Raw genomic sequence first — 13,923 nt, forward strand, 5'->3', positions numbered from 1 at the left:
TTTTTTTTTTTTTTAAAGACCTTGGGACTTGTTTTATTTTTGGGTTCTGCATGTAGCATACCAACATGATTACTTCCCTCTGCAGGTAAATTTTAAAAGACCAAATGTCATTGAGAAAATAAACATGCTGTCTCTGGTTTTGTTGGTTGTTTATCTGCATTTCAGTGTATAAAAATAATGAAGTGAATGAATTGCTGAAGCTGTCATCATTTGTAATTGAAGCATCTGGGTCTTGTTTGCCATAGCTTATTACATCCTTAATAGGTGTGTGTTTCTGGTCTGTAAATCTTGACTTCAGCTCTCCAGGAAACGCAAGGATAATGCACATATGTATGTACTTTAGAAAATAAAGGGAACACTTAGGAAAGTGTTATATTGCAGGGTTCCAAAAAATTAGTACACTTTGTTTACAATTCATGTAATAACCTGCAGTGTATTTTAAGTTTTTAAACAGTTCTCCATCATAGCCCATTTTCAAAGTGAAAGTTAATTTGGTTGTGGATTCTGAATTTATTAATCTCTAAGCATAGACCAGAAAGGATTTTAAATGTAGCAGCTGTTTACGTTGATCAGAAGTTATATCTTTTCTACATACACTGGGACTTTAATATCTCCTTTTTGTTTCTTGTAGAGAAAAAATTAAAGGTTGGATTAAGGAGCAGGCACATAAATTTGTTGAACGTTATTTCAGTTCTGAGAATATGGATGGAAGCAACCCTGCCTTGAATGTCCTTCAGAGACTTTGTGCTGCAACCGAACAACTCAACCTCCAGGTGCTGTGACCAGTGCATTTTGCTGCTCTATTTCAGTCTCTTCCCAGCATCTCCTGCTACTCTTTTCCTTCATGACTCTCTAGCTTCCTGTGGATTTAGCTATCATACATCGACTCTTACCTTATATATACTGTTGGTGCTGGCATTTCTTTTACTTATCCCTTGACTATCAGGATTCATCAGTCTGTATTAAATGTACTAGAAACCTCATCTTTGACTTTCTTTCCTTCACATTTCATAATTCTTGACAGATGAAGAAACTTCAGAAATGTCCCCATAGGCACATCTGTTTTCTAAGTCATCCTCAACTATAGGTATAGATGATAGGCCTTCCTTAGACCCTCTCTCCACATGGGGTCTCAAGAGTGGCAGGAGAGGCTAGAGGTTTACTAGTAAGTGTTTTATGTTTCATCTGGTTCTCAGTTTTGTTTCCTTTGTTGTTGTTGTTTTTGATGTACCTTGAGCAGTTTTGGTTGTATGTTTTCCAAGAAATTGTTCATTTTGCTGAGACCTTAAATGTATTAATTTAAAGCCACACCTTGTATTCTTGATTCCTCTTTTCATTCTGGTGTTATAGCCCCTTATTCTTCAGTTTTGTGTTCTCATCCTTTAGAAATACTTTTTTAAAGAAAACAACATTGGTTGAATGCAAAGATTTTCTTCTTATGTTATGGATTCCTGGTTTTCCTCATGAAATATTTAGTGTGTATGTGTGTGTTTAAAATCATAATTTCCAAGGATTTACTAAGACTGTACCACTCCTTTTTTTTTTAAGGACGTTGAGAATATATTCAGTTCCTTTTGAGGATATGTGAGTTGTGTATTTTTTAAGTACTGCTTAAATCAATATAGAAATACTTTTCCTAACTCTTTCAGGTGGATGGTGGAGCTGAGTGCCTTGTAGAAATCCGTAGCATAGTCTCAGAGTCAGATGTTTCATCATTTGAAATCCAACATAGTGGATTTGTGAAGCAGCTGTTACTTTATTTGACATCTAAAAGTGAAAAGGATGCTGTGAGCAGAGAGATCAGATTAAAGAGATTTCTTCATGTATTTTTTTCTTCTCCAGTAAGTTACCTAATAATGCCTGTATGTCTTATAAGAATCAGTATTCACTAATGCATGTATTTTAATCTCAGTAATAATTTCCAGCTGGTCTGGGTCAAGACATTGAGGGAAAACTTCTAGGTTTTTACACAGTTGGAATCTTTCAACTTCTATATAGCTCAAAGTAAATAGTAAAACAATGAAATGGGGATTTAACACAGCCCATGTCACTATTTCTATGGTTTAAGTATCTTGAGTCTTTTTTGCTTGCAAGATGAACCATTAGTAGTAGTCTGTCACCTGTGAATGTATTTTACTTGCAATGTTTGTTTTTAAATGTATTAAAGTTTGTATTAGTTCCTTTTAGGGAAATAGATGTCTATAATAAGATAGAGGAGATATATTTTCCTGTTTTGTACATAAAATACAGTTGTAACAGTTCCCATCAAGGGTGCTTGATGACCATTTATGTCACCGTTTATAATGTGGATTACAAAGCCAGGAGCCACAGAGTGGCTCCCCTTCCTTCACTCTTAAGTGGGCAATCCTTGGATACTATTGACATATCAAGAGGGTAATCCTTGGATACTGTTGACAGCATTCTCCTTGTTTTACAGTGGCTTAAGGAGAAGGCATCACTTGGGCCGTTTCCCTCTGGATTATCTACATAATAGCGCTTAGGATAGCTCTCCTATGTGTTAACATTATTTCACCATGCGCTTGCTGTGTTCAGAAGCGTTTGAGCATTGCTTGTATTTTAACTTGTGGGTCCACCTAAAGCAGAGTTAGTATTTATTGTTGATTCGTTAGAAGCGTGACAGTATTATGTATAGTTTTACACCATACTTTAGATTATGTGCAATCTCTTATCTGAAACCCCTGGAGATGGGTGGGTTTCAAGGGTCCTACAGTGTATAGTACATTAAAATTTCCAGCAGTTTCTGAGTAGCACTCTATATCATATGCATTAAATATTTTTATAGCATAACATGAATATTCTTACTAAAATCAGATAAATAAAGACTGTAAATAGCCTTATGTCTGTTTGGATCAGATTTTGCCACCAAGTGACTTGTGCTTTCAGAGCCTTTGGATGTAGGGATTGTGAATACAGGATTGTGGACTGTACAAAACGATTGTCTTTCTTGAAATAATTGATGTGGTAACGTCGTTCAAACTAAATCTGCAATAAAAGATAAAGATGAATAGACGAATTACTCTTTTTTATAAAGCTGCTTATTAAATCTTCTCTTTGAGGAGAGTTTTGTTTTGAAAAGGCCTTGTTTAACCTGTTTGTTTATTTATAACTTTAGCTTCCTGGAGAAGAGCCCATTGGAAGAGTGGAACCAGTGGGTAATGCACCTTTGTTGGCATTAGTTCACAAGATGAACAACTGCCTCAGCCAGATGGAACAATTTCCAGTCAAAGTACATGATTTCCCTAGTGGAAATGGGACAGGAGGCAGGTAAGGACCATTGCCTGGCTTATACCCTTGCCACTGGAATTTGGTACTTAATTTCACTGAGGTAAGATGGCAAGAGGTCTGGTAAAGTCTTGATCAGCCCAGAAAACATTCAGCTGTAATGATGAAAGAAATTAAGTACTCTGAAGAATGAATCAAATGCTTTTTTGTCTTTAAAATTATACAATGTGCCTTAAACAGGATGCTTTATAAATATGTAATCCAGTGATTGTATTTGTAACTTGTAATACGCTTAGTTTTCCTTAAATTGATACACTTCAACATACAAAATTTCCTTAAGAACTTTGTGTTTAACTTCAATAGGGGTAAAACATTTTCTGTGGATGTGAATAACGTTTACGTTTTGAGCAGTATGATTTGTATGTAATATAAGTGGTTATAACTTTGTATTTTGATGGGTTCAAACATTTGAAGTTTTACTAGTTTAATAAATATATATATTCTTAATGTAGTTTTAAGGACTCTTGAGGTACTACAGGAAAGAATTGTTCTATGTTGTGGAATGTTACAAGTGTCATGGAATATTTTGGCTGGAAGCCTAGAAAATAGGAAATTTGGTATTTGTTTGTTTGTTTGTTTGTTTATTTATTTATTTATGACAGAGTCTTACTCTGTTGCCCAAGCCAGAGTACACTAGTGTGAACATGGCTCACTGCAGCCTTGACCTCCTGGGCTGAAGAGATCTTTCTGCCTCAGCCTCCCATGTAGCTGGGGCCACAGGAGTGTGCCACCATGTTCCACTAATTTTTTTATTTTTTGTAGAAACAGGGTCTCACTTTGTTGCCCAGGCTGGTCTTGAACTCTTGGGCCCAAGTGATCCACCTGCCTTGACCTCCTAAAGTGCTGGGATTACAGGCCTGAGCCACCACAGTCAGCCCAGTTTGGTTTTTAAATCCACATTTTGATGTTTTAAAAACATTTTAAAAATTTTGATTGAATTAAGAGCAATATGCATTGTTGAGTGATAAGGCAATCACATCATGGACTAGGGTTTCTTTTCGGCTTTGAAAGTTAATGTGGCGTGTGTGACTCAGTTTCGATCATTATGCTTTCCTGGAGGATTTCATGAAGTAAGGGGGCATTTTCACCTGTGCTTGAGAAAATCATGAAGCTTTTTATTTTCGTCCAAATTTATATAGACTATGTTTGCATATGTATATATTCATAAAATGGAATATTCTTCTCCACATCCCTATGTGTATGCTTTATGTGCAGGAGGGTCCAACCTTTTGGCTTCCCTGGGCCGTATTGGAAGATGAATTGTCTTGGGCCACATTAAATACACCAACACTAAAGTTAGTTGATGAGCTTAAGAAAACGAAAACAAAAACACTCGTGTTTAAAGAAAGTTTAGGAATTTGTGTTGGCTTGTATTGAAAGCAGTCTGGGCTGCATGTGGCCTGTGGGCCGCAGGTTGGACAAGCTTGCTTTGTGGAATCATACAGATAATCACAGTCTAAGTTTGTATCTGACTCCTGCCAGAGCTTTTCTGAAATGAGCAATTCAACATCATTACCAGGTTTCAATTGCTGTAGCTATTGAACTGCTTCATTCAAAACTGTTGTAGCAAAGTAAATTTTAAAGATTAGTTTTTAAAGTAATTTTGTAGCTGAAATCTTTGAAATAAAGTTGCTTTTTTTTTTTTTTTTTTGAGATGGAGTCTCACTCTGTCGCCGGGACTGGAGTGCAGTGGCCGGATCTCAGCTCACTGCAAGCTCCGCCTCCCGGGTTCACGCCATTCTCCTGCCTCAGCCTCCCGAGTAGCTGGGACTACAGGCGCCCGCCACCTCGCCCAGCTAGTTTTTTTGTATTTTTTAGTAGAGACGGGGTTTCACCGTGTTAGCCAGGATGGTCTCGATCTCCTGACCTCGTGATCCGCCCGTCTCGGCCTCCCAAAGTGCTGGGATTACAGGCTTGAGCCACCGCGCCCGGCCTTTTTTTTGTTTTTTTAAAAATGTAATTCAGTAGGAATGGGCAAAATATTCTTATGTAGAAAATTTTTTTCTAAATAACTTGAATTATTGGCTTTAACATTTCCAGAACTGGTAAGTAAATGATTAGTACTAGTGTGTCTTAGCAGTTTGTATTAACTTGCCTTTATTTGAATTAATGTATATTAAATGTGAAAATAATAGACTAACTTTTTTTTCACAAATTATCTTGAGCTTTTCTCTCAACAGAGGATCACAGGCTTTAAAATTTTTCAACACACATCAATTAAAATGCCAGTTACAAAGACATCCAGACTGTGCAAATGTGAAGCAGTGGAAGGGTGGACCTGTCAAGATCGACCCTCTGGCTTTGGTACAAGCCATCGAGAGATACCTTGTAGTTAGAGGTACTTTCCATGCATTTGTTTTGTGTGTTATATATGTATATTTGGGAGAAATTTACATTAAGAGATATATACGTGATTTCTCTGTTGAATGTTGTTTCTGTTAAAACGTAGATGGCAGGAACTTACATTCCTGTCATTTCTTTTCTACTTAGTATATAGTCATACATTGAACTTACTAGGGGTTGACTGCTTACTTGAATGATGAGTTAATTTATCTTGGTGAAATGTAGTAGAAATGACATTTTGTGTTTGGCAATTTTCTTAGACCTTTCTGCTTCATAGATCAGAGTGTAATATATACGGGTTGAACATCCCTAACCTGAAAATCTAAAATGCAAAATGCTCCAGAATCTGAAACTTCGATTGCTGCCATGACTCCACAAGTGGAAGACTCCACACCTGACTACTTTGCTTTCTGATGGTTCAGTGTACATGCACTTTGTTTCATACACAAAATTATTGAAAATACTCTATATAATTACCTTCACGCCATGTATATGAGATATAAATGAATTTCATATTTAGCTTTGTATCCCATCCCCAGGGTATCTTATGTATATGCAAATATTCCAAATCTGAAAAAATTTGAAATCTAAAACACTTCTGGGCTCAAGCATTTCAGATAAGGGATACTCAACCTATATGTGTTTTTCTGAGAAGATGTTTAACCAGTGTATACAGGATTTTTTTTTTCACACCTAAAATCGCTATGAGTTTAAAAGTCTACTTGGGTCTTCAGGGTATGGAAGAGTAAGAGAAGATGATGAAGACAGTGATGACGATGGATCAGACGAGGAAATAGATGAGTCTCTGGTAAGGTACTATATTCCCACCATGTCATAATGTACTATATAAAGTTCAGGGCCTTTGGCTTAAATGACTTTTGCTTTGCTTTATTCAGGCTGCTCAGTTCCTAAATTCAGGAAATGTAAGACACAGGCTGCAGTTTTATATTGGAGAACATTTGCTGCCGTATAACATGACTGTGTATCAGGCAGTACGGCAGTTTAGTATACAGGCTGAAGATGAAAGAGAATCCACGGATGATGAGAGCAATCCTCTAGGCAGAGCTGGTATTTGGACAAAGACTCATACAATATGGCAAGTGTGAAAATTCTTTCTTTTGGTTTTTCATAAACTTTGAAACTGTTCTTGTGTTTTAGAATTCACATTAACTTGATGGCTGGCTTTCGTAAGGATAGGGGGCCCTAAATCACACATTTTAGTTCTTAAAGACGATTTTAAATATTTGATAAGGTACATATGCATATGTATATATAGCCTCCTCATTCATTCTACTGGAAAACATTTATTCGTAGACAATAATCATGGTTTACATCTACTTTTCTAGATTTATTTCAGGTTTTTAATTAAGACTAAAGTGTTGCCATAAGATGATGTTCCATTAGGTAATCTGAAGTTGGGCATCTCTGAGTCCTTAAGAGGCATTTGGATGCAGCTTCCTGCATTGTCTGTGAGTGTCTGACATATGCTTGAAGAGAGCCATTTTCTCAGAACCACCCTTGGAGTTTCTCAGGCAGCCCCTCCTGGGAAGGTGGTCTCTAGGTGGTCTCTTCTAAGAAGTTCTCCAGGTTCATGCTAGGGAGAGAGAGGGAATAGATCTCAGAACGGTCTTCTGGTAACGGTGGTGTCTGTACAGGGCTTAGATTTTGGCTTTGTATCAGTTTCAAAATCTACATTTGGTTTATATACTGTCTTGTCATTTTAGGTATAAACCTGTGAGAGAGGATGAAGAAAGTAATAAAGATTGTGTTGGTGGTAAAAGAGGAAGAGCCCAAACGGCTCCAACGAAAACTTCCCCTAGAAATGCGAAAAAGCATGATGAGTTATGGCACGGTAAGATGGTAGATAAAGGGGAAAATGGATTGCCAACTGGGCAGTCTTCCCATTTTCATGATTTTCAAAGAGTGATTTGGATTTAGTAGTAAAATCTTTGAATGTGATTGAGAAATAAATGAAATTACCAACAGTTTGATCACATTTAATCCTCAGCTTTAATATCTAGAAAATGAAAAGTTAAGTACCTACAAAATTAAATTGAGAAGGAAAATTGGGAAAAAACTTATTCCCAATTCATTAACAGTTCGGGTTTTTATGAAGGCTGAAACAGATTTCATTGGTAGAACATGTTCACTAAAGAAGAGACTGAAGGTAGTGATCACTGACCAATTGGTGCCTACTTTTTTATTGTCACCCATGACAGTAGTATAATTATAGTAATCATAAAAAGTGATGCCAGGTAATGTAATGATCATCGAATATAGCCGTCACTTTGTAATAGACTTATTTTTCTCTGTAATACTTCCTTCCCGTCTATAGTTTTCCTCTCTTCCCCCACCTCTTCCCTTTAAAAATATGATACTAACAATGCCTTAGAGTTAGACAATATTATTTTTCCATGGAGGACCCTCCCACCCCCTCCCTGCCGCCATCACAGTAATTTTCTCACACTGGTTTCCCTGGTCCACAGAAATAAGGGCCCTGTACCACTTTTTTTCACCCAACTAAGTTTGTTCAATATAAAAGCCTCTTAATTTTGAGATTGTTATGTTTTTGGTGTTAAAAAATGCCATTTTCTTTTACGAAATGATGGTGGTATGATTTTTTATTATTTTGCTTGCTATAAGTAAACGGCAACTGTTTTGAGTCCCTCAGATTTTTTTGGTGCCTTAATGCAGCCTAGTAACAAAGGATTTGCAGACCCTACTTGAAAACCCTCAATCTGTTCAGTCCTAAGCCTTGCATTAAATAACCAAGTCTCTTTTACCAGATTTTTAATTTTGAGGTATTTGTCTCGTTACAAACTGGATATGAAATATCCGGGAAATTTCTCTAACACTGAACTTAACTTTAAACAGTTTGTTTCTATTCCTCCAGCCATTTTACCGTTTTCCGTTGTTTCTGGTATAAAGGAGAAATGTGGAAGAGCCAGCTTTCCTTCATTATAATGTTTATTTGGGTATGGGAGGGGAAAGTGGAATTTTTATAAGCCAAGGCATTTTATATGTAAGATAAAATGGGAAGACTGTCAAACTTATCAATACCCTACTAATAGGATTCCAAGCGTTGACTATAACAACTTCCATTAACTCTTTTAGCGATGATAGGACCTTGGCTGCACTGGCTTCGCCTTTCTGACTTTGATCAAAACTTACTTTGATCTTTTGTCCTTTAGATGGAGTGTGCCCATCAGTATCAAATCCTCTAGAAGTTTACCTCATTCCCACACCACCTGAAAATATAACATTTGAAGACCCATCATTAGATGTGATCCTTCTTTTAAGAGTTTTACATGCTATCAGTCGATACTGGTATTACTTGTATGATGTGAGTAACGTTGTCTACTTAAGAAGTTTTCATGGTCTGTGATTGATAAATTTCCTATTGCACTAGAAATGGAAATAGTAATTCAGCTAAATGCAGGGATCCTAGCCCAGTAAAGTATAATGTACTCATCAGTGGAAACCTCTCCCCCACTTTTTCTCCCGGTCTAATCTAAGACTAAAGCCTTAGATTAATTCTCTTGGCAGATTTGTAAAATTTTCTCTAGCAATAAATTTATGAAATTAAGCTACAATATGAAACTTGAACATGGATTTATTATAGTTAAAATTCTTTAGGTACAAGTAACAAGAAGTTTATATATCAAGTAAAAGTTGGGTAAAAGTTGCATGCTGCCGTTGATATTTATATAGCATAGAGAAGAGTAAAGGAATTGGCCCTGCATGAAACATTAGCTGCAACATCACTGAATGATTGAGCCAGCAGCAATGGCTGGGGGCGGTGCCCAGCAGTGGCAAGGGGTACATGTGAAGGCTTAACAGTGTATTGTGGGAATTGTTGTTTTAGGTGGGACACAGTAATGAGAGGCTGTGTGTTGTATGTCGGCAACCAGCACTGAATTCAGGGTACTTTGCATGGATTTGGGGATAATGGAAGAGATTGTGAATATAATCCTAATGTTTTACTACATGTAGACTTTTTTTTTTTTTTTAAAACATTTTACAGAATGCAATGTGCAAGGAAATTATTCCAACTAGTGAATTTATTAACAGTAAGTTAACAGCAAAAGCAAATAGGCAACTTCAAGATCCTTTAGTAATCATGACAGGAAACATCCCAACATGGCTTACTGAGCTAGGAAAAACCTGGTAAGACAATCACTTCTGTAATGGTGGCCTTGGAAATGTTACTGGGTTGGTCTTGATGTATTTTTTTACAGAAACATTGTCTTTACTGGACCTAGTCAAATGTTTATTTAATACCGTTGATCACAACTTGCTTAATTGTGTGGCTTTAGCATGTAAACAGACCAGGCAAGTTTGGGGGCTGGATCTTCTTGGTAGTATGTGTCTACGTATGAAATAGGAAAGTACACATAGCAGTTTGGCTGAAGATAGTCAAAATTATCTGTTCTCATAAAATTGGATTCCAAAGGTGTAGTTGCTTGATTCTCTGAGCCTGCTTGGGTCAGGGACTCTAGAACTGCAGTGGTAAATGTAAGCCACTGGCCATATACATTTAAATCGGCAGTCCCCAACTCTTTTTGGCACCAGGGACCAGTTTCATGGAAGACAATTTTTCCACAGACATGGACTGGGAGATAGGGCTGGTTTCAGGATGATTCAAGTGCCTCATGAAGGTGGTGGTCATATTTTAAAAATGAGCTTTCATTAGTCATGTTATACTTCCTTCAGGTAGATTAAAGATCTATCAACCTAAGTGTAGGATTTGAAAAATTAAATATCAGATTCTGCATTGAAAGGCTACTTAATGCATTATTGATCACTTAGAAATTTCATATAAGAAGTATGAAAATTCTTTAAAATTAATTGACCTGGCTGGACGCGGTGGCTCACATCTATAATCCCAGCACTTTGGGAGGCCAAGACAAGTGGATCACCTGAGGTCAGGAGTTCAAGACCAGCCTGGCTAACACGGTGAAACCCCGTCTCTACTAAAAAATACAAAAAACTAGCTGGGCGAGGTGGCGGGCGCCTGTAGTCCCAGCTACTCGGGAGGCTGAGGCAGGAGAATGGCGTGAACCCGGGAGGCGGAGCTTGCAGTGAGCTGAGATCCGGCCACTGCACTCCAGCGTGGGCGACAGAGCGAGACTCCGTCTCAGAAAAAAAAATAAAAATAAGAAAAAACAAAAATTAGCTGGTTGTGGTGTCAGGAGCCCATACTCCCAGCTACTTGGGGGGCTGAGGCAGGAGAATTGCATGAGCCTGGGAGGCAGAGGTTACAGTGAACCTAGATCACACCACTGCACTCCAGCCTGGGCGACGGGAGCAAGACTCCATCTCAAAATCAATAAACAATTGACCTAAACAATTTTTACTGATTTTATTTACAATTTTTACTCTATATCATATCAAAAGTTGTTTCTAATATAAGTTTGGATTTTTTTTTTTTTAGTAGTTTCTGATTCTCATCTAGATAATAAACTTACATTGCATCTTTTTACAGCCCATTTTTCTTTCCTTTTGATACCCGGCAAATGCTTTTTTATGTAACTGCATTTGATCGGGACCGAGCAATGCAAAGATTACTTGATACCAACCCAGAAATCAACCAGTCTGATTCTCAAGATAGCAGAGTTGCACCTAGATTGGATAGAAAAAAAGTAAGTTTCTCCCCGAAATCTTTAAATAATCTGAGCTTTTCAAAATAATGGGAAAACTAGAAATGTAGTGTATCTAAATGTGCATGTTGGTTGTGGAGGCCTTGGTCCTGGTCAGCTAGCCCTATTTTCCTTTCAGTCTCTTGGAATTGGGCTATCTGTGATTCTTCCTTATCCTTTACTAAGAGTTTCTCTCCTCCCCACCCGCCAGTTTCTGAAATAATTTCTACAATTCTCTTTGCTCTTTTAGTTGCCGTAACTCTTAGACCAAGAAAGAATCTTGTCTTCTCTCACTGAAACTTATTCATTCTAAATTAGGAGTTCAAACTATCTCCTGCCTTTAAAAATTGATCTCTTATGTAATAGTCGGAATTAATCAGATCCATTTCATTCCCTTAACAAGTCACTCCTTCTAGAAGAGCCTGAAACAAAATCCTTAGTATATTTTGAGTCTCTTCTACCAGTTAGCCCCAGTGTTGCTAACTTAATCTGTGTTTCTCATCTTGGCTCCATATTTGTGGCTCTGAACCACAGTGTCCTGAGCTATTTCCAGTGGAGGCCGATTCTACAGTTCTCACCAGCACTGTTTTTACTTAGGTCTTTTCTGTTCATTTACCTGTTTGTTTTTTTTTGCTAGGGATTTAAGTTTCTTTTCCTAAAGCCTTTATCTCCAAAAGTCTCATAAGAGACATTAGTAATAAAATAAAGGAGTTAGATGGGTGGCAGGGAGTGAAGTGTATACTGAAAAGCAAAACAAAACATAAAGCAAACATTGTGGTTAAAAAAATCTTCTTGGGCCCAGTGTGGTGGCTCATACCTGTAATCCCAGCACTTTGGGAGGCTGAGACGGGCGGGGCGGATCATGAAGTCAGGAAATCGAGACCATCCTGGCCAACATGGTGAAACCCCATCTCTACTAAAAATGCAAAAATAAAATAAAATAAAATAACTGGGCATGGTGGCGCATGCCTGTAATCCCAGCTACTTGGGAGGTTGAGGCAGGAGAATCACTTAAACCAGGGAGTTGGAGGTTGCAGTGAGCTGAGATCATGCCACTGCATTCCAGCCTAGCAACAGAGCGAGACTCCGTCTAAAACAAAAAAAGTCATCCTATTCACGTCCTCATTAGGATTCCATAAGCACTGATATTGGCATAAATTAGAAATCTAGCAGGACCTTTTAAAATCTCATTTGCAGGTGTTTATAGTAGTGCTTGTAGGATCTTGGCAGATCAGAGCCAATAGGTTTCCAGCTCACTTGTTTGACCTGTCACCTCCATATCTATTTCTCTATCTAAATATAAATGTACCCAGGGAGATTTCATGAAACTGCAGCCCTGAGAATTGCATTGATACTTGGCAAAGATGATTTTTTTCTTCCCCAACTTGAATTTTCTGAACTTGCCATGGCCACGAGATAAATTAGTAATTACTCTTGCATCTGGTTTCCTTAATGTATGCCAGGATGCTGTTGATGTTTGTAACAGTACTGCTACCTCTTAACCTTTTCTGAGTTACCTGTTAAAGGAAATAAGTGTTAACAATTGAGTTGATTTTGTTCTTTTGCATTTCAAGAAATACCACCTGTTTATTAAAGTGTAATATTGGTAGAGCATAATTTCCTGACAGTTGTACTTTCTTTGTAGCGTACTGTGAACAGAGAGGAGCTGCTGAAACAGGCGGAGTCTGTGATGCAGGACCTCGGCAGCTCACGGGCCATGTTAGAAATCCAGTATGAAAATGAGGTGAGCTTGGAGTCCAGTGATAGTTATTCAGCTTGACTTGTGTTCTTGATTAAATGTTATTTGAGTTTCTTGGTACTATGAAATTCTGAAAGACAGTTGGGAGACTTTGCTCTCTTTTCTCTTGAATGATTTGTTCTAAGTTCCCCATTTTTCAAAGCTTCAACTACATACTAAAAGGCAGTTTTTTTCCTGGCGTAAAAACACATTTGTGTTGTTAGTCTTTCAGTTGATAAATTGAAAGGATATTTTAAACAGCTGATAACTTTCAAAATGTTTGAATTGCCTTTTTGAAAAAATCAGGTTTACTGAGATATAAATAATAACTGCATACTTCAGAAATGTAGTTTGTAAGGGTTGACAGATACACTTTCACATCAAGATAAAGAATACTCCGATCACCACAAAAAGTGCCCCCATTTCACGCAAAATCAGTCATTCTGTCCCCTACCCAATCCTCAGCCCCTGATAACCATTGACGTATTTTCCGTCCCTGTAATTTTGTCTTTTTTATAATATCATAAATGGAATCATGCAATATGTAGCCATTTGTCATTTGTCTTTCACTTAGCATAATGCTTTTGAGATTCATCCATGTTGCATGTGTCAATTTGTTTCCTATTATGGAATAGTTCTATTATATGAACTATATATTGAGTATTCCATTATATGGGTACACCAAAATATGTTTACCAATCACCAGTTGATTCACTTTTTGGTTGTTTCCAGTTTTTGACTATTTTGAGTAACATCGCTATGAACATTTGTATACCAAAAGATTCCAGTAATGATTTTCTGTATATTTAAGTCTCTTGGGATACTTCCCCCTTATCTTTCACCTAATTTTTTTTTTAAGACAAAACTTAAGAGTTTTGGGGCTCCCCTGAACCTCTTACG

The 13,923-nt window shown here is 37.4% G+C and overlaps 1 protein-coding gene across 25 annotated transcripts in view; it reads left to right on the forward strand.

The window, feature by feature from the left end:
* The window catches only part of TRIP12 (thyroid hormone receptor interactor 12), a 155,556-nt gene that overhangs the window by 124,040 nt on the left and 17,593 nt on the right, over nt 1-13,923 (forward strand). For 17 of the 25 annotated variants that reach the window (XM_033229946.1, XM_033229942.1, XM_033229952.1 and 14 more), the window contains 11 exons: nt 632-773; nt 1,650-1,841; nt 3,134-3,285; nt 5,469-5,641; nt 6,381-6,454; nt 6,543-6,742; nt 7,371-7,498; nt 8,838-8,989; nt 9,671-9,813; nt 11,132-11,288; nt 12,931-13,029. In XM_033229946.1, the coding sequence (XP_033085837.1) occupies nt 632-773; nt 1,650-1,841; nt 3,134-3,285; nt 5,469-5,641; nt 6,381-6,454; nt 6,543-6,742; nt 7,371-7,498; nt 8,838-8,989; nt 9,671-9,813; nt 11,132-11,288; nt 12,931-13,029 (1,612 nt within the window). Of the gene's footprint in view, nt 1-631; nt 774-1,649; nt 1,842-3,133; nt 3,286-5,468; nt 5,642-6,380; nt 6,455-6,542; nt 6,743-7,370; nt 7,499-8,837; nt 8,990-9,670; nt 9,814-11,131; nt 11,293-12,930; nt 13,030-13,923 lie in introns of all 25 variants that reach the window. The other 8 variants (XM_033229936.1, XM_033229937.1, XM_033229943.1 and 5 more) reach the window with 2 other exon arrangements.

The sequence above is a fragment of the Trachypithecus francoisi genome, unplaced genomic scaffold (genome assembly GCF_009764315.1).
Source record: "Trachypithecus francoisi isolate TF-2019V2 unplaced genomic scaffold, Tfra_2.0 Lachesis_group13, whole genome shotgun sequence".
NCBI classification, from domain to species: domain Eukaryota; kingdom Metazoa; phylum Chordata; class Mammalia; order Primates; family Cercopithecidae; genus Trachypithecus; species Trachypithecus francoisi.